This window comes from Lathamus discolor, chromosome 3 (assembly GCF_037157495.1).
Source record: "Lathamus discolor isolate bLatDis1 chromosome 3, bLatDis1.hap1, whole genome shotgun sequence".
Lineage (NCBI taxonomy): Eukaryota > Metazoa > Chordata > Aves > Psittaciformes > Psittacidae > Lathamus > Lathamus discolor.
Window position 1 is genome coordinate 89,811,704 of NC_088886.1, and position 27,784 is coordinate 89,839,487.

Here is a 27,784-nt window from a genome sequence, read left to right on the forward strand (position 1 = left end):
GCATTTAGAAATAATGACTCCTGGAGATTTTGGTTTCCCGAAATTTAGCTGTGTCAAAATTACTCTTGGTTGGGGGTATGGGCTCCTAATGAAAAGGATGAAAAGAACCTGGAGGATTTTATTTCATCCCAGGAGATGCTTCGCTTTCTCTTCAGAGTCAGCTTCAGTACTAGAGTCTGGCTTTGCCTAGATAAGTAGCTTTTTAGATCCCTGAAGCTAGGAGAGACAAGTCCTGCTGTTCGAATCACTTTTGTAGCTGTGAGATTGTGGTTATCTGTTGAAAATGTCAAAAATCCTAAATTTGACAATGATAGGAAGAAAAAGACTTAAGCAGAACTGCAAGTAAATATGAAATGTCTTGGCTGCTTTGATTTTCTTATTTGTCAGTTTGGGTGGAAGATGCTCCTGATGACTTTCTGTTCGGTTTATGCATTATGTTAATAGTGTCAGTATAGTTTTTTTGTGAATGCCTGCTGACATCAACAAAGTATAAAAGAATGCTGATATCAGGTATTGGTACTACTGTTTGGAAAATGGAATTATTCTTTTATTGCTGTGGAGCAAAGCTCAGTTGCATCCGTAGAGTCTACTTGGGGAAGAACATAATACCTGATTATGTTTTTATTTATTTCAAAGATAAAATACATTTCTGTTGAAAGAAAAAGGGGGGAAATTGGCAACTTAGAGACTGATTTTTATTTTTTTTGTATTTTTGCTGTAGAGAGGCTTATTTTTTTCGTATGTGGTAAGTGAGTATGTGTGAATTAATTCAGTAGCTATTTGTCATTCATTCCCCATTCATACAGTACTAATTCAAAAGTGTTAGAGACGTACCATTTAACTAACGTCTTGTACTGTATTCACTGAGAGGGGTCTTTGTTTTCTGTTCTAATTTATTATTGATCTTTCAGGCCCACAGCAGCAGAACTTTTAAAATGCAAATTTTTCCAGAAAGCCAAGGTAAAACGTTTAACCCTACGAGTAAATTTTGCTCTGCCTTAAAATCTACATGAAATTTCTTCTTGCCTTGTATTGATTTTTAACTTACCAAATGTTGGTTTTGCAGAATAGAGAGTACCTGATTGAAAAGCTCCTCACTAGAACACCTAATATAGCACAGAGGGCAAAAAAGGTGAGTGTACTCACATCTTTCTTTTTCTTGATTAGCATGCAAGAGAAAGCAACTCATCAGTTGCCTTACATCTTACTTGACTGATTGAGATGTTCTCTTAGGCAGTCCTTCAGACATAGTGACTGTTGAATTAATAGTTTCTGCAGCCTAGCTTTCTCCAAGAAGCCCTGGGACATTTTGACTTCCTTTCTGGCCTTGCCAAATGATACACAGGGTTTGTCATCATACGTGATACTTTTTTTTTTCCCCCCACTCTTCTATAAAGCTATGGGGGAAAGGTTGTGCAAATAAAAAGTGAACTGTGGACCTATAGGTTCACGTCTTCATTGATCACCTAGAGAAAGCATAAAGATACGATATATGGTATTTACTGACAACTGCCTGGTTCTTTGGATTATTTCAAATGTGATGCTCAAATGCATGGAAGTCAGGCCTGAACTCTGGAAGAGTGCTGCTGAGTTATTCAGACCACTGCAGCCTTATCCCGCAGGAGATGGAGTGAAATGTATATAGCTGTGGCATACGCTGGTATTTCTTTGGTGCTTTTGACACTTCTGTAGATCACAAAAGGAGCTGTTTCAGCCTTTGTTGGCACATCAGTTAGACTTCATTTACCTGGACTGGCACTTGTAAGATTTTCTTTTCTCTTTATGAATATTGGCTTGGCATAATTCTACAGCACTGAAATGCTCCTTACAGCTGGTGGCTTTACTTGGGGAGGGACTTTCAGCAAGATCTGAATGCTTTCGGTTTCTTCTTGTCTTCTTTTAGATGGAAGTAGTTTGGGAAGACAGTAGCAATGATGGGGCTTTGTGCGAGGTTGGAGTAGAAAGCTGGAATGAGAGGGCTTGTAGAAGGAATAGCATGCTGAGCTGGTTAGCATCTGCAGGGCGCAGAAGTGTAGGAGTAGTTCAGCTGTTCAGCCATGTGGTGGCAGCAATGCCCACAGAAAAAAATACCTGGGGGAGGAATCATAGTCGCTTGCTTTTCATTTTATATCTTGGGCCATACAGGAGTAATTTAGGCATGTTCTAGTACCAGCTAGGTTTCTGATAGAGCATGTGCCTCGAGAGATTTGTCTCCCAGCTGTGTCTTCAAATCAGTTTTAGGGACTGCATGTTAACTCATACATACCTGTATGTGTACTTCCTTCTTTAAATAACTTGGCATTTGGAATAGCAGAAGGAGTGCAGGGTAACCTCCCATACACCACCAGAAATAGTTTTCTGGCTGAATTTTTGGAAAATTCTTAAGAAATTAAAGCTCTGCTAGAAGCAAATTAATGGCTCTTTTAATTACAGCATAAATGGAAACAATATTTAGGTCTTAGCTAGTGAAAATTCTAAAATATTTATTTTTTTTAAAGGACACAATATTAACATTCATCAGGGATTTAGAATTTAGTTCACTTGTTACAGCTTTGAATGTAGCTGCTGTTTTAAGACGCTATAAAATATGAATGTATGTTAATATTAAAACTGCAGAGCTTTATTTAAAAAAGCTTACATAAGTAGAGTTTGTTTGTTCAAACATGAACATGTAATATATCTGAGATGACACTCGTGGAAGAAGTAACCCTTGTAATGGAAAAAAGAATGTCACTAGGGCAAGAGATGGGAAGGAGCTGGTGTCATTGCTGCTTACATTATCTTGTGTAGCACTTGGTGTGAAATGCCTGTAACTAACGATGTGTAGCACCACTGCTTGCACAGATGTCGCATCTGCCCTGCAGTAATTTAGTTTTTCTTGCATTTACCACATGTATAATTATTTTGCCTTGTTGCCCAGAACTCCAGCCTCAGTTTAGTTTTAACCTCAGTTTCTTCTGACATGGTAGCATAACATGTTCAGTTGTTTCATTTGTGATTATAATTGCTATATTGGAATAGATGAAATCTGAAACAGCTTCCAGAATTCTACTGTCAGTTTTGAAATCTTGTCACACTTACCAACTTACGTAGAGGAAGTTCAGGTATATCTAACCTGAGGAGGAAGCTCTTTACTGTGAGGGTGGTGAGGCACTGGAATGGGTTGCCCAAGGAAGCTGTGAAGGCTCCATCCCTGGCAGTGTTCAAGGCCAGGTTGGACAGAGCCGTGTGTGGGATGGTTTAGTGTGAGGTGTCCCTGCCCATGGCATGCGGGTTGGAATGAAATGATCTTAAGGTCCTTTCCAACCCTAACTATTCTATGATTCTGTGATTCTAACTGTAAGTACTCCATATGACAAAGGCCCTGGGTCAATTCTGTGGTTTTACAATCCTGTTTCTTTAATTCTGAAAATCTCCTGCATGACTGCCACTTTTACAAAGTGAACAGGGAAAACCTGCACCTGCATTTCATTTTATTGCTGTTTGAAATGCTGCTAGGAAAACAAAAAACAAACCAAAACCCAATTAAGTAATAATTGGGCCTGAATTCTGTTTTTGGGAGGTGGTATTGCTCTATCCTGTTATAAGCTGTTTGGAGCTCAGAATTGTAAGTTACTGGGGAAAAAGCTGTGACAGCTTTAAGAGATGATTAGTGTGAGTGATACCACCTTTTATTAAAACTTAAGTAAAATCCCCTTACTTACTGATGGGTTGGAATTCTAGCTCTGCAACATGGCTAATTAGGGAAGTCATCATGTTACTTCATAGAAGAAACTAATAGTGTCCCCCATTTAATGAGGAAAATATCACTAGATTCCATATTTCTTGGGCAGTTCTAGCACCTTAGCAAGACATACATTTGCAGCACTTCCTTGTTTCAGTAATGTATTTAATCTGATAGATGCACCTTGCCAATAACAGGTGTTCTTGCAATTGGACTCCAGACTTTATCAACAGCAGAGCTGTTTGATTAATGTATATTCATTGCTGTGATTCATTTCATTAATGCTGATGTAGAAAGAGAAGGTACATGTGCTGTACTGGAGCGCTTTTTATGGAAAACAGCAGCTGAACTGTAACTATGTTATTTGTCAAGGCTTTGCATGTAGGAGGCCCCTCAGTTGCAGAGGGTTGATTGTTTGGTTTACCCAGAACACTGCTACAAATGGAACAAAAATAGTGCAACTGTTTTTATGTTGTTGGCTGTTACTACAAAAAAAATAGAGAAGAAATTGGCATTCAGACCATGGAGTCTTTCGTTTTCTTATTTATTTATTATTGTTTTTAGGATGTTTTTGGAAGTAAAACTTAATGCACTTTTCCATTAAAATGTAAATTTGACAAAAGTTCCTGTAATCAGAAAGCAGTGCCTAAGTTAGTGGATCGTAGAAGTGAAGTGTTCTAAAGGTCAGACACATGCAGTTGCACCAGCTTTAACATTTCAGATAAATGAGAAAGATTGCTGTCACCATTTCTGCCAGCATGCAGTTGTGCCAAAAGATACAAGGAACTGTATGCATTAGATTGGTTTGTCCATCCTTTCTTTCGTAGGGGGCTTTTAAGATCTGTATACAGTTTGTGAGGGTGAATTTTGTGCCCTCTAAAATGCAGCAAATCTAGTACGGAATAGATGAACTTTAAAACGAACTACGGAATAGTTGGCTCAGTTGAGTGTCTTTTGTGCTTCAGATGGTCATAAGCCTTTCTACACTAGATTGTGTTGCTTGTTATGGCAGGGTTTAAAAACTCATGCATGATTCATCTTAATCATTAACAAGTATTAACATGTATTGGGTAGTGTTCTATGGTTCATAGGCTAGCAAGGTTCAACTTCAGAATTCGTGTTGTGAATGAGTCACTATCTCTCAGTGTAACAGCACTGATCTGCTCACTAGCTAGTGGTGTATTCATGACCTCTTGACTTGTTCGGAAATGTCTACAACACAGACGAACATGAGGTTGGTGTATAATGAGAACTCCTCTGATTAGAACAGTAGTTTTAAATATTTGGCATTTATCTAAGCTATTGAAATGATCAGTACTGGAGGAGGGTTTCGTTACTGTGAAATACCAGTGTAGTATGTTCTTAAAGGTGCTCTTGAATGACTCTTGGTTAAAGAATCAAGACATGGTAAAGGAAGACCAGGCATGCATGATGCTGGTGGTAGAGTCTATGATCAGGAAGTAAGTTTTGTAATTAACCAGAAGATAATCCTATCTTATTGTCCTGGTTTTTAATGTTTTGGGTTGCTGTCTGTTGCTGAGAATGTGCATGAAGGTGCTGGTTTTACCTGGTTGCTTTCTAAGAAATGAAGCCTCAAATGCTTCACTTGAATGACATCCTAAGCCAGATTGCCTGGCATGGATTTGAAACAGTGTCTGTCCTAAGTGGAAAGTGACTCAGCGGAATTAGTTTGTATTAAATCTGTTCCCAATCTATAGGCTGTGACAGTATTTTGTCAATGCAGACAACCCCAGTTGGCTTGCTGAGGTTTCCTACTGTGCTGTCTTGAGCTTCTTCTTGGTAGAAGAAGCCTTTCTGCCTGTCTTTGTTCATAAAGGTAAAGAGGAGTCCTGGGAGGATGTGGAAATGTGTGTTACTTGTGATTTTGTACTTTTTTAGAAAGTTTGTCAGGAAGGTCATGCTGGGAAATGAATTACAAAGAAAATTCTATGGATGCAGGGGGGCTTAGAAGCAGTGTTGCCATCTGTTCTAGCTATGTGCGAATTTTTGCTTTTGTATGGGAAAGTTAAAGATTTATCTTCCTAGTTCTAAAAAAGGAATAAAATTGAAGGGAGGGAAAAAAAAATGCAAGCTTAGGCCCAACACTGAAGAAAATGAGAAGTAAATACATTTTCCTGGTTAGACCTTGCGAAGCTTTTAAAAGTACAACATACGCAAAAAGAAAATATACGCCATTTGTTTTGACACTCATCCCTCCCACACTTGTGCTTGATACAGGCGATGTTCTTGAAGTTTGTGGGCAGAACTACAAGAGAAATACAGGTGAAGCAGGTCATCCTTGAGATTGTGCTACCCAGTGGTATTACAGGGGACTTAGTTTAGCTGAAAAGTGCTCTTGGCTCAGGAAGTAAAAATTATGGCTGGAGTTGAAAGCTTCAGGGTTTTAGTTGGAACAGGTAGTTTGAGGCTAGCAAAGCAGATAGATGGACTGGGCAGTAATAGACTGTGTGCAGGGTCCAGTTTCTGTTTAGCCGTGAAAAGCAGCCCCACGAGAAATTTATTGAAACTGTGCATCTGCAGGTAAACGTTAAGTTACGCAGTACATGAAGTGAGAGGGGAAAAGACAGATGTGTGCATCCCAGCTGTGCTACGTGGCCCTCACAGTCAGCAGAGGGCAGCCGCATCTCACCGCAGTGCGGGAGCAGAGCCGCCGCTCGCACAAGGAGAGCACCGCTGTGAGTGAGGAGCGGCTCTAGATGTGTGGTTTCACATGCTATAGCCCCGTTGAATGCATGCTGCTGCTTGTTATCTAACTGACATGTGAACATTGGGGCTTTATGAACTTGGACTTAATAAAAAAATGTCCATTATTTTCATGTTAATTTGTAACTCTTTTGGGGAGCTACAGCCAAATTTGATTTGATTGCCTTATTTTTTTAAAAATGACTTGAATAAGTTTAGGTCTCCTTAAAATCTGTGTGCAATGGGGAGTGTTTATTACAGTAATTTCTTTTACATGAAACCTTGCAGAAAACAGAAGAGGGAAGAAATCAGAATTTCACCTTGAAATGGTATTTTCAAGCTTTTGAGTCTGAAAGTAAGTGAAAGTCATAATAAATTCTTATTTGAATTTTACAGTAGTAGACTTTTCTTAAATTCTCTTCAATGTGACCACATTGCTGGCCATGAAACACACCTTATAAGGAGTCTTCTACTACTGTGTAATGAAAGCTGTACATGAGGCTATATTTGTTTTCTTTTTGCCTCTGGTCATTTTAAGCAAGTAAACAACTTGGATGATAGAAAAGGGTGATGAAACTGGAAAATGTCAGTTATAAAAGGAGGATCTTGTGATCCCTCTAACAGAAAGCCTTTTAGTAGTGATTTACCATTGTAAATCACTGTAAATCATTGTAAATCATTGTAAATCACAGTAGTGATGCCCATTCATCTGAGCAGCCAGGAAAGATAACCAGGTCTGATCTTTATCTTTCTTGTTCATCTTTCAGAGTACAAAGTTACTTTGCCAACTTGCTGTGGTTTTGTTTGGCTTCCTTTGATTTCTACAGGTACCTCTTGGCCTTAGCACCTTAATATGACTTGTGGGGAGGAAGGGACCAGGAAGAAGAAAGAGGATGTAAAAGAGTCTCTCTCTGCCTGTATGTATTAGGCATCAGGTCATGCCTGATAGCCCATTTAGGATTCCTTTTTTTGTTTGAAGTGTTACTTTAGAGAAACAATGCAACTCCTCTGCACAATTAATTGAAAACATCCTCCTTAGCACAGGTACATAGTCATGCCTGAAAGAGCTATTATTAAAATGTGAATGAACAAATTACTTTCAGCTAATAACATTCAGTAATGAAATTTATGTAGTGGAACTCCTAAATGGAGAAATAATATCTGAAAACCAAAATTCATACTGAATTGCTCAACCTGCATGTTTGCCACTGGGATTTCTGCAAAACACTGCAATTTCTCAAAGCAATATCATGTTCAAATATTGGACTCAGACTGGAGCAGAAATAATAAGTATGTTGCGGTATTTATGTAGAAACCCAAAGTTTTGGAAGGCAAAATTAGGAGTGTAGGGAATTACCTGCACTTGTTTACAAGATGTTTAGGTGACAAAATAGTGTCTCTAGTTTGTGCTGCTACATTTTTCTGTCCCTAAGCAGCATTATCCCAACAAGAGAAGACTCCATGATAAAGTGAAAGGAGGAGGGCTTTGGAAAGGGAATCCCCCAGTGTGGGTGTGGAGTTGGTACACTGAGCATCTATACCCATTTTTCAGCATTTTCTGTAGAGGCAGTGTAGGAATGTGCTCCCTCCCTGCTTCTATTGAGGCTTTAATGGCTTTGTTTTTCTCTCACTGATTGCTCCACTGTATTCCCTTTCTAAACTACCAGTGTGGGTGAGATTTCATGGCAGTCTTCTTAACTGATGGCCCTGAACCTTGGGTGTCACGCTTGTCATCATGATGCTGTTTGTCTTTGGCTATAAAAACGAACCAGCATTATAAAGATACAAAGCAAATGGTCTTTTTTTAAAGAGATTTGTGTTCTTTGACTTCTACTGTGTTATCCCTTAAAAAAAGGTGCTCTTCAAAAGCACATAGAGCTGAAGAAGTCCTATTCAATGCAGTACTATTTCATGAAAGAAAATGTAATGATGTTGCATTTCTTGACTTTAAGTTGCCAGTGTAATTGATTCCAATAGTGAGTAGAGGTGGTAATTTATATAAAAATGGTGAAGATTCCTGTATTTCCGATTCTTATGACTTGAGCACTCTTTTAGGTTTTGCAATACTTTTGTGCTGCATTAAGGAAGAAGCAAATACTTGCAGGTTTGCATCAGTGACTCGATTTTTCCATATTGACTTATTTCATTGAAAGTAATGATAGATGTTCCATAAGCATGACATCACACACTTCAGAGCAAACAATAAAAGCTGCTTCAGAAGAGTGTGCTGGATAGCTGCGAATATGTATTTTAATTTCAACAGAGATGCAGTTTAATTTTTTGAAGAAAATTATTGAGGGATCAAAACATGATTTATGAAAGCTTGACCCCAAAATACATAAATGTTTTTGGCTGTTATTTTAATACGATTTTTTCAGTGGAATGATAGTTTCTTTCAGGGTTGCCATTGTTTGCAGACACCAGTTGCGTTTGACTTGGAACTGAAGAATTCAGTTGGTGTTGACTTGGAATTGAAGTGTTTGATATTCCTGTGTCTCTTAGTGAGATAAGTTGCATATACAAGAATATCCTCTACTCTTGCTTTTACTGACTCAGGATATACCACCTGAAGTGCTAATGACTCCTCAGGTTGTCCCATAGTAAGGTCACCTTGAAATACTGAAATTCAAACCCTTTAGACTGAGACTTTAGGGCATGGGAGATGTGTACACCAAATAATGTGTTTTTGCTTCCTTGGAGCTTCCCCGTGTTCTTCAGTCAGAAGTTCTGTTGTTTCACATAGGGAATATACATACCGGCAATGTCTAAGGACATTTTTCAGGAACTGCAAAGCTTTAAATCATCACTGTCCCTTCACTCAGTAATTCGGACAAAACCTAAGTGTGCTCGTACAGTGTAGAGAAGCAATAACAATTAATTTGCTGTGGAGTGTGAACTTCTGCAAATTTCCAGGATTCGTGACCAGACTTACCTGTTCTTTTCTGCATACATGATTTTCCTCCCCTCCACTCCCCCGGAAGGTTTCTGTGACATATGACTGTGGGCAGTGAAACAGAGAATTTTAATGTCTTCATACCACAAAAGGTATAATGCAACAAACCACAGTTCTTGCTAAGGGAAAGGGCTTACGAGCAATGGCTTGCCTATCTAAATTTTTATTCTGAAACCAGAGATTAAGACTAATGTCTAGTCCTGAAAGGCTAGTTGCAATTATCCCAGAACATAGTTTCTATGCCAGATTAAATTCTTACTGTAAAAGCCACAAAAACCCCCAAATCAACCAAACAAAACAAACACCACCAATGGTTGAAAACCAAACACACACAAAAAGCAAAAAGGCAAGAAAAAATACTGTTTCTGCATATGAATGTAAAACACTTAAAGTTATGCCTAGCTTCTTTTCCAAGTAGGATTAAAACAAAGAAAGGCTAAGGGGAAGGTTTTTGTTTTTCAGTTTTTTTTCTCCAGACTCATATTTGCAGTATGCAGAGCAGCTTAAGAAGCGGGGGTGCTAACACCCAATTACTGTGATATTTTAACACCTTTTGAGTTCTACAAGGCAGGTATGCCAGGGTGTTATTTTAGAAAGGCAGTGATACATCCTTTTAATAACAATAGTCTGCATAAGTCGTGGTTGGGAAAAAGCAAGGTTCCCAATTGCATAAAGCATATTCAGGTTTGTAGATTTTTTGTGGCTTGTATCAGAATAAAAATGAGACTGTATTATAATAAACTTGGGGGGATTTAAGAACAGCCAGCAGTGAAGGGATTAGGATGCTCACATGACCTGTTAGACTGGGTTGGATAGGGACTAGGTTTCTCTGGAAGCGGTGCCTCAGCTCTTAAACAAAGGATGATTTGTATATGTGGGATTTCATGCTCTGTCTTGGATCTCAGATTTATTTAGTTTTTTAAAATGTGATTACAATGTAGGTGTTCCTGTGCAAAAAGACTGCAAAAAGCTCTTCCACATGAAATATATGTTGTAGAAAGTGACTTTTCCATGGTCTGACTTTTACCTCAAGTGTTAAGGTGTAATTAAATGTGTAACTGTTTTAAGCAAAAGGCTTGTGCCCTGATTGGATAAATGTGATATGCTGATTTCCTTCATTGCATTGGAATGCAAATAAATGCATAGGAGTGAGGGTTGAAATTTGCTTTTGTATCTTATGAAACATTTAGGAAAGGTTTGCAAGATGGCTAAAGGTAAAAATCAAGTCTGATTACAGGCCTAAGATGTGTATGGAAGGAGCTGGTCTGGGTTGTTTGGGTTATATATATATATAACCCAATATATATATATATTATATATATATTATTTTTTTTAAGAGAAGAAGACACGGAGCAAAATGCTGTGCTAAACCCAAAACTGTGTTCAGTAATGTCCTGTTTCTCATCATGGTTCTTCCTATAAAAGAACTGGCATTGTAAATACTGGTAACTGGCATTGTAAATACTTCTCATGAAGTTGTATGAGCAGTGAAACTCTTGGGACTTCTGTTTAAAAAAAGGAAAAAGAAGAAAGTTGTTGGTGGTGTTCAGACTCTCAGCTTATCAATTACCAAGTAATATTGGCAAAGTAATTCAGCATATCTCTTTCATAAGAACTTCTGGGGTCTGTGTAATGAGAGAGTCCTGTCTGCTGTAAGAACGATTGCCACAGTCTTACGGAAAGGTGAAGATACACAGCATCGCTTGGCTGGTCTTTCTGTGCTGCCTGAAAGTCAAATCTGGGCTTTTAGAAGGACAGACTGCAGAAAATGAAAAGAAATGAGGTGCTTAAATAACCACCTTGTCATTCCTGTTCTCTGGGGCACATGGGATTCTGTGTATCTTGGATACTGTACTAGCAGATGTAGCTGAAGGGCATCAGTGGTAAAATAAGATAATTTTATCTCCAGAAAAAGCTAAGCTAGTTGATTTATTTGGACTGCAGTATTTCCAGAAGGATGTGCTTAAAAAAACCAAAAAGATATGGATTTCCTTCTGTAGATACGTAAGTATAAAAATGGAGAACAGCGCTGACTGTTCTCTAGTTAGAAATCAATAGGGAGCAATGCCAAGATTCCACAAAGGCTTTTGCAGATGTGTTTTAAAGGGATGGGGTCTACCCATTTGCCTCTCTCCAGGAATTCAGAAGAAAATTACAGCTGGGCTCTGTTACCTGTACGTGGAGGGTGGTAAGGCACCTTCCATGTTACTGAAATGTGTAATGCTTATTAATGCCACTGATTTTGCTTAACACAAGTGTATCTTATTTACCATGCTTTCAGGTCACTGTAGTTTTTTGTGGAGCAGAGTTTAAAATATTTTAAATCTGCCCAGGTTTCTAGCCTAAATATTGAGTTGCTGGAGACTTATAAAGGAATAGTTTATGTAATTGAGATGGTGGAAAAAGCAAGATTACTGATTCAGTCATTTTCCTGTAGAATGAGGAAGAAGACAATAGATGCATAGTATTACTCTTATTGAAATAACGGATTTTTCATGTGGTCTGTATCATGTGCTGTACCAAGTATGTGTGTATGCACTGGTGTCTCACAGTATGTTCTTTTTATGTTTTTTTAAAATTAGACACCAAAATAAAATACTAAGTGGGCCCAGTTCTTTGCTGTTTTGAGCAATTATAAATAAGGAACTAGAAAGACTTTATTATTCAGAAAATGATCATTCCCCTCCCTGTTACCCTACAAAAATAAACTTGTGAGGAGATTGCAGAGGCAAAAGAATCAGTGATGAATAATAGATTCTTTTTTCCCCAGTCTCTAACATCTACATATAACAAGCACATCAGTGCCTGGAAGACAATAATTTATGTTTTGTTTCCTTACGCAGTAGCCTGTTTTTCATCAAGCTTTGGGAAATGTGGGCAGCTTCTGTATTCTGATGCTGGAGTTCTCTCTCTGTCAGGCTAATTTGGGCTAATCTTTAATAGTCCGGATTTACAGTTGCTCTGTTGATCTGGTTAAGCAGACATTCTCCTGGAAAGCTATTGTTGGCTGGGAATGTTAAATTATCTGTATCCCACTTTAAAAGGGCAAGGACAAATAGTTGTGTCAGCAGCTTAATTTATTCTTAAGTCTTTGTGCCTCTGGTATATACTGGAATAAACTTGAACAAGCCAAAGCATGTACAACAATAATAGGAATATGCTTAACACTTTTGTGGTAGTCATGACTTTTTACTAAATTGTCCATGCATTCTCTGTTGTAGCTGATGTTCATAATGTCTTCCTTCCACAGCTGTGTAATGTTGGCATTGGCTTGTTAAGTTTTCCCTCCTGCAAACTGCTTTTCGTTGTAGATTACGATGTTCTAAACTGCTTTTGTGTTGGGTGCAGTTTAAATGCTAGCCATTCAAATTCATTTTTTATTCCCTGGTGCTCCTCTGATATATGTGAAATATGTTTTCTAATATGTGTTAATTTGTCTTTGTAAGGCTGAAGGCTTTCATTGTTTGCTTTATTAGCTAAAGTTATGATTCAGTTTACTTGCTATTTTGGAAGGAGCATTTAGGTTTTTACAACAATAAAACCCAAATTAGAATTGAGCATGTTTTAACTTGTTTCCCTTTCCCTCTGAAATATTTACTGAGACAATTGATGCTGTGTATTTTGACTAATGCTGATGGCGAAATTGCTTTTGTATAGCTACTACATGCAATGTAAAAGAACTTTTTCCTTATTTTTGTAGAGATGCAGGAAGTCTGTTTCTGTTCCATGCTTTGTCTTAGGTTTGCTTTGTGCCCTTGGATATATCACTTTATTTGTGTGCTTCTTTATTTCCTTCCGTAAAATGGGAGGCATGTAACCAAGGTATCAGCAGAAATACATAGAATATTCTCAACTGCTGTAATGTTGTAATTGCTGAAGTGAAATGCAAGCATGTTGCCTCTGATAATCAGTCTTCTAATACTATCTCAAATGATAACCAGTAAAGAAATTCCAAATATTTATAGTATTCCATGTACAATCACTGTTGTGTATTCTTGCTAGGAACAGTGTTAAGACTTGCTTTTACCTTCCATTTGCCTTTTCTTCTGTATTGATCCAGCACTTCAGAAATTGATTTTGGTCCTAGGCTAGTACCTCTTAAGACAGCCCTTCTTACACTGCTTCTAAGAAGGCTAATGTGGTCCAACCAAATGGTAAATGACCTTTCATCAATTTGGAGCAAACTGGATCTGAATGAGTATACGGAATTCAATTATCTATAGCACTAATTACTAATCTCCATTGAGGACGAGCATCCATTCTTGTGTTGCTGGATTTTTCTGCCAATTTCAACACTGACACAAGAGAGATTGGGAAGTTGGACTGAAGTCCACCATCAATTTAAGGCTTGCATATAGAGGTCTGCAAAGATGCAGAGATGTTTTTTTTTCCAGCAGGCTGAATCATGAATTTGTAGTCAATATTTCATTATGACAGAAACCATGGATGCAGTTGCCAAATAATGTTTACAGTCTTAAAAATTCCCCCAGAAAAAGAAAAGGGGAACCTAGAAAGAAGACACTTTAATTGTCTATATGTAAACAACAGGATTTTGATAGCATAATTGGGAAGAAGATAGTGCATTCTGTGAAGGACAGTTCATGTGATGGAAATGCTATACTTGATTGTAAAATAAAATCAGAAGGAGAGAAGTTTATCTGTTACCTCAAGGGTAAAGTGTCATTTAATCTCATTGGAAGATGGTGAACAAGGCACAAAGTCTGGACTTTGTTTCTTGATCATTGTATGGTGTCCTTTGAGAGCTATGCAGTACTCATTCCTAAGTTACATCTTTAAGTCTCCAAGTTAAGCATGGTTTGAACTTCATTCCTTCTTGTCTTGAGAGAGTTCTTTTCCTTCCTAGGGTAATAGTAGAGGTTGGGATGAACAGTGTTTTGCATACACTTGACATTGTTCATGCACATTAGTTTCCTGTAGCACTTTTATTTTGAGGGTAGAAAAACTCTTAATGCCCATATTTGTGAAGTGTACTGTTGAAGACATTTCAAAAAACACTTGTTGAGTAGAGCTGGGAGTTGAACTCTGTCAGAAATAGAATAGATTCTTTAAGTGGGACTTGAGATGCCCTCTGAGGCATTCATCATATTGCACTGTCTCCCTGCATATCTTCATGATGGTATTGCTGTCTGTCTGTGTGATTTCTTCGGATCTGCTGCTGTTTCTGTCAATTTTATCATGGGTTCCTGCAGTGACCCAGTGAGGCTGAGGTTACTGAGAAAGCGCAGATGAATGCTTTGTGCAGTGGTGAGCACAGCTTTCTATAACCTTCCATCAGTAGCCATCTAGTTTATTTTTAGATAACAGTTGAGTGTTTATGTAGGCTGTCAAGTCCCCATAAGCTCTCCTCATTGTTTATATGTAGTGATTTTTGTGTTGGCCCATTGCAGCTTTTTCATTAACTTTTACAAGTTGTAGCATTTGAAAGAGTAGCTGCTCACTGCCACAGGAATGAATTTGTAAGCTTTGCCATAGGGGACTACAGTTTGATGGGAGAAAATGGGATAATAGTTTCCCTCTCTCTCTCTCCCGATGGGCATACCGTAGTAATGTGTTTGCTACAAATACTTGACACCTGAGGCACGGATTTCTGTTGTTGTATTGTGCAATGCGAGTGCTTAACAGGCTACAGTTCAGTACATGTGTGTATATAACTATTCTTCAGAAAAATAGTTCTGCATGTTGCACACCTGCTCTTCTAAATTGAAAGGAAGCAATCAAAGCAGCAGAGTAGGCAAGAATGTCATCTAGAGAAACTCAGTCTTTGTTTCCACCTTGGTGAAGATGCATTTCTACACAACAGTTCTAGTACTGGTGCCACTCAGTGATTGCTTATCTTTGTTCCTTTTTTCTTTTTGTCTTGTCGCAGGCCTGTTGGAGTGTCCCTTAATGTACTTGCTGGGAAAGTTGTGGGGTTTTTCTTCCCTGTGTTGAAGGTTGGTTAGGCCTTTAAGGACAAAAGCTTTACCACACTCCGTGACTAACATTTCAAGAGTAATCAAAAAGGTCGAAAAGACTTGGTTGTGTGAAAATCTTCTGAAGATTTTAGTAGACTTACTTCGCATACCTTTATGAAAATGTGCTCACTTTAATTCTATGGTGTTTTGTGAGACAGGGAAAAAAAGGTTAGAGCAGAAGATAAATTGCATCCTAGCAAACTAGGACTCAAACTAGCATAGAAGATAAGTGTTTGGTGGCCAAAGATAAGTATTTAAGAAGAATCTGCTTCTTTAAGGGACAAAATTGCTTTAATTTTATGTGTGGTTATCAAAAGGTCTTAGGACTTATAATGTTATTTTAAGTGGCTTTTTCTTGATAAAGCAGATGTAATTTGAAAAAAGGATTACTAAAATTTGAGATAATACCTAAAGTGCCAAAATAGTTGCCTTCATACTTACTCTTTCTTAATGCTGGAACTTATTGGTTGGATGGATTCTGACCATTCTTAAACTGTTACAGATGATAGTAGTCCAATAAACTGTATGAAAATTGCAATGGGTGCTGTCCCCTATAGCTGATTCATATCTCTTGTCCTGCTGTGGTCTCCAAACGCTGCAGTTGTCACTACAATGCATAAATGCTTATCCTAGATGCATCCCTTCTGAAAGTACAAATAATATGTTAACATGAAAAAAAAATACCAGGTTATTTTTTTCCTGAAGTAAAGTTGTCCTTTTTAGTTAAATATTTGATACCAGTGAAGCATGTGTCCACACTACAAAATGTTTTCCTATGCTACTGTTTCTGTTTCAGAATGTAAAATAACAGCATTATGCTATTCATGTTCTTCTCCACTCACCCCCCCATGAAGAAAAGAGATATTTATATGTGAAAGTAGCATATAAAAAGCCCCACTTGTAGCAGGTAGCTTGATTTCACCCCTTCCCACCGCCCCAAAATGTGTGCTTATATGTAATGCTGATGGTACAATTTATTCAGAGCTGCAAAGATACTTACGAAAAGGGCTTTATATATATATATGTGTGTGTGTATGTGTGTGTGTATATATGTGTATATAAATATATATATATCCACTGAAAAAACAGCAATATGTTTATTGTGTTTGCCTGTAGGAAGGAAAGAAAAAATACTGAGCCTAATACTGCAGGCCTAGTATTTGGTCTGAATAAAACAAGAAGGAATGACTAAAGATTGTGTCACAGGTTTAAAGAACTTAAACTAGCATGCTCACAAGAGGCAATGGAGGCAAATGTATGCCGTGTCTATATATATTTGCTCCCTGTTCATACTTGTCTCTGTCATGTTTGGGGAATTTACAGTGCTTTTTACCACAGATGACTGGGGCAACTATTGAAAGTGATATTCCAGCTTCTCTTCTTGTGCAGACTCTAGAGCTCGTGTTAGCTCATGATCAACTAAATTTAAAAGCTGATTTGGCTTCAAGCTAATTGTGTTCATAGGGTCGTCTGCACAGCTGTACGAGCACAAATGAAAGCTTGAGGAGACTTAGTGTGGCAGATCATGCACTCTAGTTATGGTGCTACTTTGTAGGGGTTCTGAGTACATGATTTTGAGGATCCTGAGTGGTTGCCACTGCCAAAACAAGGTGATCCAACTTCTCTTTCACTGCCCCTTTTGTTTCTGCCTCTTTGCTTACAGTGTCTACTATTTGACCTCAAGATGGGCTCATTTTACTCACAAATTTTGCAAAGAAACTTGTTCGGAAGACAAAAAAAAAGCCTAGTTTTTCTCCCAGGCTGATGGGTTGAATCTAATGGTAAGCCCCTGGTGGCACAGTGAGTAGACTGCAGCCCTGATGGACATCTTGGGATTGTCTCCTCCCATGGCAGCAAACCATTAGATTGTCTCAGTTGTCTTAATTTAGCCCTTTACAGTGGTTCTCTGGCTATGCCAAATTCAAAGAAGCTTTAGCTGTATAATGTAGGTTTTATTCTTTTACTGCTTCTGGTGTGTTTTTGCTCTTTATTAATGTGAGTTGAATATGGTAAAATGCTAGCTCACTCCTAAAATGTTGCATGTTACAGTAATACATGTTACTGCCTATATGCCTCTTAATGAACGTGCCTCTGAAAAAGACACTAGAAAATCTAAAGAGAAGCAATGCTATACTAATATAAAGTCTGTTATGCTATGTTTGTATTACAGCAGAAATTTGACCTAATATATTTCCATCGAATATGGGATTTCAGAGTTATACGGATTTATGATGAATGAGGAGACAATGAATTTATTTGCAGACATGGTGCGTCACTCTTGCTCCGTCCTGCACCTTGGAGACACGAGGCTTTGTTGCTTTTAGCAGAACTGAGGCTGAGTAAAGCCACTTAATAAAAAATCATGCAAATTAATTCACTAAGTAAAGCAAGTGTTAGCACGCCTACCATTTAAAAAAAGTCATAGACAGCAACTTCACATTTTCAAAGGTTGAATAGGTTGGGTACTTTGCTCTAGCTGAAATGATGACTTCTCTCCTGTGAATACGTGTGCTGGTGGGAATCAGTCTAATGGAAGCAGAGGAGAAGTATAAAGTTTTGTTTTTCTGCCTTCAGAAACCTTTCAAGAAAATAATTTAACACAGTATTTTATTTTGGAGTAACTTACTTTGTTTTCCTTGAGCCATGTGTTTAGTGCTTATTAAAAGGCCATCTATTTAAAACTTGAAATGCACTCCATCTTCATCAGTAAAGCTTTCTCCCAGAACTCTCTGACAGCATCATTAAGCTCCATTAAAATTATTCTAGTTAGAATAAGTCTTCAGAACAACTGAAAACAGATGCAGAAGAGATTTTGATTAGGGCAGTATGTAGTGTGATTGTGTCTGTAAACCATTCTATTCTAGTCTGTCTCAAGAGCTTGCTTTGGCTGTGGTTGAGTTCTTTCATAGGTTTGAGTATAGCTGTTGGGAAGATGCTTGTGCTGTTAAAGAAAAGCCTGTGCCAGGACTGTTTCTTGAAGGATAATAAATTATATCCACAAGAACGAAGCAAATTGCCTGCTAGATTACCTTGTGTCTGTGCTAATCCTTGAGGATGTAGATAGAAAGAGCCCACTGATTGCGCCTGGGCTGATTGCAGCTGAGTAAGAAATTGCTGTGCTACTGTTTCTGTTGACTCTTGCTTGTTCCTCCTCCCTAAAGACACATGAGCTTCTTGTACTGAGCTTTGAGGCAGCTAGAGCTAAAATTGATGCATTAGGAGCCTAGTATGGGAAACAGGGAAAATACTGCTGAATTTGTCCCTTGAGTGATGGAGTAGGAGTATTCTCCCCAGTGTCCTGTATAGGTTTCCCCTCTTCTCAGTTACGAATGAATACAAAAGAGAGAGAAACTGAGTAGGGCACTAATATGGTTGTGCAGGGAAGAAATGTAATGGAGGACTATCATAAGGACCAAAGAAGGTACAGAAATGCACTGGGTTTCTGGAAACTTCACTCTACCTCAGCTCAGTCTTCTATGTGCAGAAGGGAAGGGAGAGGAGCAGATGGGTGTTTGGGTAGTGCAGGAAGGGAGGTAAAAGAGTGCGGACACCAAGTTAACCTGCTTGAGTATGCACAAGGCTTTGAAAGAAGGCTCCTAAATTCATACTTGTTCCTGCTTTTGTGATGTCAGGCCAGCCAGCTCCAAATTGTGCTTGGCAACAAAAGCAGGGAAATAGTTTAAGTACCCAGCTCCTTATGAAAAGCCACTTTGGAAAAGCTGCATTGATATCTGCATCACACAGTGTTCTGGAAGCTCACAAGTGTTAGACTTTGAGTGTCCTGTACTGTTTTATGCCATGCATAGTTTGCTGAAGTAATGCCTGATGGGATTTTGAAGCAGCTGGAATCTGTCACATGCTGCATCTCTCCTTGCATTGTGGTTTGCGGCAACTGGAGGGGTTTAGAGCACTGTTAATACCAGTTTAGTCTTTGTGAGCTTCATTATATTGAAAAAACAGTAACTTTCTAGAAATTAGGTATTTTTTTTAACATCTTCCTGTTTTGTGAGGCCGCCATGCTGGCAGAATGGGTTTCCATCACTGCCACCAGCCATCAGGATGATAGAACCAAATTAATCAGTGCAATACATCAAAGCACCACAGACAGGAACCTGTGAAGCCAAAATTGAACCAGGCTTTTGTATGTTATTGTGGATACTGGCAGACAGGGTACACGATTTTGAGCTAAGACCATCTAGTTAATACTTTTTTAGAAAGTTCTTTTGTTAGATGTCTTCTGCAGCAGTTGTTCTTGGCCTGAAACTGTTTTTCTGCCGAGTTAGTTCTCCCTTTTGTGTGCTGTGAACACTTAATGCTTTGTTCCTTTCGTTCTCTTACCAATGTATAGGCTGTTTTCCTGAATAACTTTTTTTTCCTTTTTCATAATTGAAAAGGATATGCTTTAAGCTTTTACAAATTTATAGTCCTGGGGAGCATTTGAAGTTGTGCAGTGGGAGCTCTACATTGGATCAGTAATGTGAAATAATTAGAGAAACTGACTCTAACCTAAACACTAGTGGGGCTGCTGCTTACTGTGCTCACATCTCATGGGTCTCATAAATGTATACCAAGGTGTGGTAAGAACTCTTGGATGTTCTTTTGCTTTGCTCAAACAGGCTAAAAATCTGGGGGAAAACAAGGCTTGTTGTCAAGCTCTGAAAAAGAGCAAGCTGCCATCAGAAGAGTTTCTGATTTTCAGATTCAACTGTTGGATCCTCCTGTTAAGCCTTGTTAGATTGTTTGATCTACAGTTTGCCAACTAGTTTGGTGTTGCATGCCTGCCTTCTCAGTTTGCATACAGCTGCTGCTTTAAATCAGGATAACTTCTAAAGTATCCTTAACACATTTACATACTTCAAAGGTTTTTAGCAGAACAATTAGTTTTTAAGACTTGTGTATCAAGAACAACCTTATCTGTGTAACCTCTTCCTTGTAGAGCTTCCTTTCATGTCAAGGGTTAATTCATAGTAAGCAGCTGTCATCTACCTGAGCTTCACCTTAAACAGTTATAAAATATATCCAAAACCCATTTTCCTATATGAATTTTGCATATCTTACTATTCCCACTAGCTTACGGATGATCCCTGTGGTCAGATACTATTCCAGTATGCCAGTGACTCCTGCAGCAAACTAAGGAAAGCATTATAGGAAAAAAGTAACAAAGAATTGCTGATTAACCAGAACACCAATAAAGAATAAAGATGTCTGCGTAATGGTAAACCTGTAATATTTTGGAAGGTCAGACGAGTACCGGGTTCCAGTGGTCACCTCCATAAAACAGAAGATGGAGACTGGGAATGGAGCGATGATGAAATGGATGAGAAGAGCGAAGAAGGCAAAGCTGCTGTTTCTCAGGAAAAGGTAACTTTTGTTTGTACCGTTTGCCCTCTGAAAGATTTTCTGTCTCGTTAAGTGTTAATATTTCTGGATCTTCAATGTATAAAGCTGTATAGCTCATATCTCACTGCATTTGTTTTCCAGTCGCGAAGAGTAAAAGAGGAGGAGAACACAGAGGTAAAAATGTCTTTATCAATTTATTTATTTCTTCCAGGTATTTGAGTGAAGGGCTTTCCTTTTAATTTCTGTTGTTAAAAATGTGATTTGAGGTGGGAATGTTGTTCTGCAGCCTTGTATGGCAAGTACTTGTGAGGATAGAGCTATGCAGTTGGGCCTGTGATAATTAACTTGAGCACACTGGATAAAATGGATAGGAAATTTAAAGCCATACTATGTTTGTGCCCAGGAGAATTGGTTAAGATAGGTAATTTGGCTGGTTTTAATGAATCTCCATGACTGGATCACACTAATCGCTGTCTTTTTGTCAGAGTAATAATGTCTGTATTGGAGTAGCCAGAAGATCTCCAAATAATTTTTCATTCTCAGGATTTGTATCACTACATGTAGCTTATAATTAAAATGTGTCATCCCATATATAGTAAAATAGTTCAGTACTGTGGCATAGTAAATTAATTCAGAGGAATAAAATACCATACTGAGTTTCATGGCCCTGTGCTGAGACTGTGGGAAGCATCACTGCTATAAATAACTGCTTAATAGGATTACTGGCTTACAGCCAAAATGCTGTTTTAAAAATGTCTGTTCCTTGGGTGGGTGACCCTTGCCACTTCACCTGTCATTTTAGATTCTGTGATCTTCATTGGTGTCATAGAAATCTCCTAAAAGACTAACAGCTTCCTGCCAGCTTTCGTCCTGTTAGCTCCTGTGATGACCCTAGTCTTACTGTTGTAGAATTAGTTTACACAGCGCTTCAGCGTTTGAGATGTCTTATGTAAGCTGAGTGGGGGGAAATAAAGGACTTTCACCAGACAGCCTTTTTGTCTTAGAACTTCAGAGTTGTGCAGTTTATACAGGTAACTCTTTTATTGTGAGCTGTTTAGTTTATGAAGGAGAAAAAAGCTTCTGCTTGAAATCTTCTGTTAATTTTTTTTCCCATTTTCCTAAACACTCCAGAAGATGACTTGGAACTAGACAAGTGCAGCTAGTCACTGTAGGTGTGTGTCTGTTGGTCTTTGGGCTACACATTCGTGTACACTGAAATAACAGATTCAAAAATAACAGTAGTAGTTCAAGATGAGGAGGAGGAACTTAATTGGATTAGGAAAAAAGTCTACTCCCCCTTTAGTGACTAAATAATTTTCCAAATATTCATTAACTTCTGTTTCAAATACATGGATAATAAAATAGATGCAAGACCTTGTGTAACACTTTTTTTTAAGTAGCTTTAATGTGGAAAACTATCGGAAAATAAACAAATGAAATTTGTAATGCAAGTCTTTGTTTTGGAAGGAGTTGTCTGTAACCTTTGAACAGGCTTCTGTGAGTGGTGACAATATGGCAAGTATGAAATCGCAGCAGGTAGATGACACTGAGCAATGCTGTATGTAGGACACACTTTTGCTTGAGACTTCATAGAAATGCTAGTTGAGAGCTGGGGAAGGTATCACAGTGTGAGGGAGGAGTGATAGTGTGAAAGATATCCATATTCCTCATTTTTCTCTGTGAAAGACATTCTCTGAGCTGTGATGCCTGCTTTGATATGCTGCTAGTTCTTTGCAGATGGGTAGATGCAAGACTTCCTTAACAACCAAAACTGTTACACAAAAATAATGTGAGTAGTAGCATGGTATTTTCACGGTGTGCATATTATTTAATAGGTTACTGGAGCTTTGATGCAAGGTGGATTAAAAGCTCTTACACTCAGTGCTTTAATGCAGGTCTTATCATTTGTATCTCTGTAATTGAAATATGGCAGTTTTACTGGTATTAGCTATATTTTAGACTGTGTTACTGAAAGTGTTTAAAAGGTTTTTGAGAGTTAGAAGATGTGTAAAATATTCTGTGTTAACTTCAGACTGTTAGCATGGCAAGTATTGGGGGATTCCCCCCCCACCCCTTGGCACCCTTTATAAGACTTTCTTCTTTTTTAATAGTCTCAGCCTGCTGTTAGTGACGAATATAGTGAAGTTCCATGTGCAGTGAATCTTGTCTTAAGATTAAGGTAAGAGATTCTTCTACTTATTTTAGTATTTCTTTTTAGTTGGCTGTATTATTCTTGATCTCCCTCATTACTTTCATAATATTAGCATAAAATAAGTGTTAACCTCTTTAATCTCCCAGTATGACCAGTATGAATAGTGTTTCTGTGACTAATTGCTGTCTTTTAATTGCTTACTTAAATAGTGTAACATGAAAAGCAGAATATGAATGTGGCTTCAGGCTAAGGGTACCCTTCATTAAGTATTTTCTTTCTTTTTTTCCTTGCAGTGCAGGCTCACAGTGAGAGGTTTTTAATGAGTTTCTTTCACACTTCAGCAGTCAGCCTCTGACAGAAATAAACCATAGCTGTATTACAAGTTGCCTACTCAAAACGTTTTTCACTGGCAAGTTTGATCAGCCACTGTGGAGAAGTGACAGATATTTTAGAAATGGATACAAATATGTTATCTGGCTTAAATTTATACATAGTTAAAACGAGTCAGATTGCCTTTAATTAAAACCAGTTTATAACTAAGATTTGAATTGTTTAATTATGTGCTCTCATTCTTAGATAAAAATATTTTTTCAGAAGAAGCTTTGATAACTTTTTATGTATTTAAAACCATTTTCCGTAAATTGCTAGCTTAGTTAAACTTGTGCTACTAGTGCTACTCACTTGAAAACTTGTTTACATCCAATTTGTATTGGCAAGATTTCTATGAAAGGTTGTAAATGCTTAACAATTACTATGGGAAAAAGTGAAATGTTGTGGGGTTTTATGCTAACAAAAAGATAAAAAGTCAAATAGAAAATACTTACAAATTTACAACCAGTATTTTAGAAAAAACTTAGCCAATTTATGCATAGCAAGTAGCTTTAACAAAGTAACATCAAAACCTGTTAGTAATCAGAAAAAAAAAAAGTCTATACAGGACTAGTGCCGAGTTCCAAAATCTATTATCTTCCCTTTTCTTTGACTGCTTTTCGACTGACAGCTGCAAAATATTGCATGGCTGCCAAAGGTTGTTTACTGAAGGGAGGAGTAATAAATTTTATTGTGGGGAGAGAAAAGACTTAAATATTATTTGGAATCAGTTTAGTTGTCCAATTTACATAACTGCCCAGTTATGCTGTCAGTATTCTTTTTAATCTCTCTGCTGACGGACAGGTAGATGAAACCATTTACGAAACAGACTGATTTATACTGCTGTGCAGATGTACTAGTGAGGTGCTTTGGGTATTTTTAAATTACGATGAAACCTACAGAGTGATTGGCTTTTACCCAGTTACTTGCAGTGTTGGCATATCCACAGGGCAAACATTTTAGTCCTGCAAGTACAGTGAAATGTCAGGATTATGCTCTTAGGCCAGAAGTGAAGGAAGATTGATCCTAGGAGACTTGAGTTTCCAAATTCTTATTTGCACGGTGAACTTCTGTTCTTGTTAAGGATCCTCTTAATTCATCGGTGAAAAGCTTCCCTTCTCTTACCCTCTCTAAAAGCAAATCTGTAGTAACTAAATTAATATGTGACAGTTATGAAGGTTTAGATGGTTATTGATAGAGAGGGAAGATATAATTTCAATTTTAGGAACCATAAAGTTTCCTTTAAACAAAACAAAGCAGTCTTGGGCCTGGGAACACTGTTGGTGGTGTCTCAGGAAAAAAAACCCAAGCAACAAAAAAACCCCAAAATCTAATGCATAATTTTGCAGAGCAAATTTTGTTACTTTAAGCTGACCTACTTTTGAGGGAAGACTGCTCTGCAGTGCAGACTCCTGGCCCCACGTGAGCTCTGGTTGTGTCTTGCCTTAGTGGTAGGAGAGGGGCTGAAATACGCACCTTTACGCTGTGTGTTCGGGTTTCTTTCTGGTGGAAACCTGAGCATGTGAGTAGGATCACAGCTACCCCATAAACAATGTGTGTGTGTAGTTGGTGGTTATATAGGAGTGCAGTATACCAAGCAACACTTTTCATTTAGCTGGGAATTCACAAAGTACATACCTGAGAATGAGGGCTACAAGCTTCCTATGCCTCTATATTTCATATTTGAAAAATCATGGCAGTCAGGTGAAGTTCCCGACGACTGGAAAAAGGGAAATATAACCCCCATTTTCAAGAAGGGGAAAATGGAAGACCCGGGGAATTACAGACCAGTCAGTCTCACCTCTGTGCCTGGTAAAATCTTGGAGCACATTCTCCTGGACAGCATGCTAAGGCACATGAAAAACAACAAGGTGGTTGGTGACAGCCAGCATGGCTTCACTAAGGGGAAATCCTGCCTGACCAATTTGGTGGCCTTCTATGATGGGGCTACAGAATTGATGGACAAGGGTAAAGCAGTTGATGTCATCTACCTGGACTTGTGCAAAGCGTTTGACACTGTCCCACACGACATCCTTCTCTCTAAATTGGAGAGATATCAATTTGATGGATGGACCACTCGCTGGATAAAGAACTGGCTGGATGGCCGCACACAAAGAATTGTGGTCAATGGCTCGATGTCCGGCTGGAGACCGGTAACGAGTGGTGTCCCTCAGGGATTGGTGTTGGGACCGGTCTTGTTTAACATCTTCATCGCTAACATGGACAGTGGGATTGAGTGCGCCCTCAGCAAGTTTGGCGATGACACCAAGCTGTGTGGTCCGGTTGATATGCTGAAGGGAAAGGATGCCATCCAGAGGGACCTTGACACGCTTGTAAGGTGGGCTGATGCCAACCTTATGAAGTTCAACCACGACAAGTGCAAGGTCCTACATGTGGGTCGGAGCAATCCCAGGCACAGCTACAGGTTGGGCAAAGAATTGATTCAGAGCAGCCCTGCAGAGGACTTGGGGATTCTGGTCGATGAGAAAATGAGCATGAGCCGGCTTCAGTGTGCGCTCGCAGCCCAGAAAGCCAACCGTATCCTGGGCTGCATCAAAAGGAGCGTGACCAGCAGGTCAAAAGATGTGATCCTGCCCCTCTACTCTGCTCTTGTGAGACCTCACTTGGGAGTATTGTGTGCAGTTCTGGTGTCCTCAACATAGAAAGGACATGGAACTGCTGGATCAAGTCCAGAGGAGGGCCACGAGGATGATCAGGGAACTGGAGCACCTCCCGTATGAAGATAGGTTGAGGAAGTTGGGGCTGTTCAGCCTGGAGAAGAGAAGGCTGTGTAGGGACCTAATAGCAGCCTTCCAGTACCTGAAGGGGGCCTATAGGGATGGTGGGGAGGGACTCTTCGTCAGGGACTGTAGTGACAGGACAAGGGGTAACGGGTTAAAACTTAAACAGGGGAAGTTTAGATTGGATATAAGGAGGAAATTCTTTCCTGTTAGGGTGGTGAGGCACTGGAATCAGTTGCCCAGGGAGGTTGTGAGTGCGCCATCCCTGTTGGTGTTCAAGGCCAGGTTGGATGAAGCCTTGTGTGGGATGGTTTAGTGAGAGGTGTCCCTGCCCATGGCAGGGGGGTTGGAACTAGATGGTCTTTAGGTCCTTTCCAACCTTAACTATTCTATGATTCTATGATTCTATCCAGTGGTCTAGATTCTGAGTTAGTATTCAGGCTTTTTTTTTGTATTTGCTATTTTAAAGACGAGTTATTTTGTTTATGGAATATTCAAAGAAATTCAGGGCAGCCACTGGCTGGCTGCTATGTATGTTGTGTTTAGCAAGGTACCTCTGATGGCATTGGAATAGCTGTGCTTTCTCTTCAGTGTTGACCCCAGGAGGGGAACAGCTGAGGCTCCTGTGAGCAAGGCAGGGCTGTGCAATCTGCTGCGTACTTGTCAGGGTTTGTATTTGAATGTCTTGTTCTTCAGTAAATTAACAGAAACCTTATCTGGGGAAAGGAGTTGATGATAATTTTTTACTTTTAACAAAATACTTACTTTTTTCCATTCTTGGATTATCTGTGGGAAATTATCTCATTTGCCTGTCAGTATCAAGTACCTATCAGTATATTCTGCTAAAAGCTTTTAATCTTTGACCCTACTGTAGGCACATTAACAGTAGCCCTTGCCTGGCAATGAGTGGTTGCACCTGAGAGTAGAGGACTCCTAGGTTCTGCATTTGTGAGTCTGCCTAGCTGCAGTGGGCAAATTCAGAAAAGCCAGCTCTGGAGAAATCGTAGCTGTGGTAACAGTATAGTGCTGCTCTGTGGGCATAGGATTAGGAGTCTTCCTCCCTAGCCCCTCATTCTTGGGGTTTACCTTACCACTGAGCTAAACATAGGCCAGAATAGGTTTGAGGCTGGCATTCCAGTGATGTATTGACAAGCATGTACCACACCGGGTAATACAAGTGACAAGCAACAGAGATGCTGTTTTGGGAAGACAGTAGTGTTAGTGTTTGAACTATTGCTGTAATCTGTTTTGGACTAATTCAGCTGTTTTTTCTGTTTTGTTAGCAGAAGGGCAGTTGTATGGAGTTCCTTCATAAAAGTCTGAAAAATAAATTTCCTGTGTCATAGATGTAAACCTGGAGGCCCTCTGGTCAGTCTGGGGTTACAGAAGAAGCCACCACCTGCATTCCAGCCCTACACAGCTGTCCTTATGCTGGGATAATTGCAGGGTGAATGAGCTTACGTTTAAGGCAGCTGTACATGGAGAAGGATGCTCTGGCTCCTAACTGCTCTCTTCTGTTGTAATTAACTTACCGAGTAAATACTTTTGAGCATCAGAAAGTAAAAATACTGCTAGTTTTGGCATTTGTAGTGACTAAAAGAGCTGTAGATTACTTGCTCTGTGTCACACGGCATTCCCTTGTGTTTATAAGGTAGTAAACAGCTAATATCCTCACAGGGATTTCTGCATTTATCCACCTCCACTGCATAACCTAAACTGTTCCGTTGATGTCTTTTGGTGAATTGATCATTAAATCATATAGCTGATAGAGACTTGAGCACATCAGAGGATTTTTATGGGATTTGTTAAAATGAACTGTAAGTTGTG

At 38.9% G+C, this 27,784-nt stretch overlaps 1 protein-coding gene across 3 annotated transcripts in view; it reads left to right on the forward strand.

Annotated features, from left to right (window-relative positions):
- STK39 (serine/threonine kinase 39) overlaps positions 1-27,784 on the forward strand; it is a 103,979-nt gene that overhangs the window by 37,608 nt on the left and 38,587 nt on the right. For 2 of the 3 annotated variants that reach the window (XM_065670480.1, XM_065670477.1), the window contains 5 exons: positions 912-960; positions 1,067-1,132; positions 20,594-20,716; positions 20,837-20,869; positions 22,807-22,874. In XM_065670480.1, coding sequence (XP_065526552.1) covers positions 912-960; positions 1,067-1,132; positions 20,594-20,716; positions 20,837-20,869; positions 22,807-22,874 — 339 coding nt within the window. Of the gene's footprint in view, positions 1-911; positions 961-1,066; positions 1,133-20,593; positions 20,717-20,836; positions 20,870-22,806; positions 22,875-23,140; positions 23,279-27,784 lie in introns of those variants that run through there. The other variant, XM_065670479.1, reaches the window with a different exon arrangement.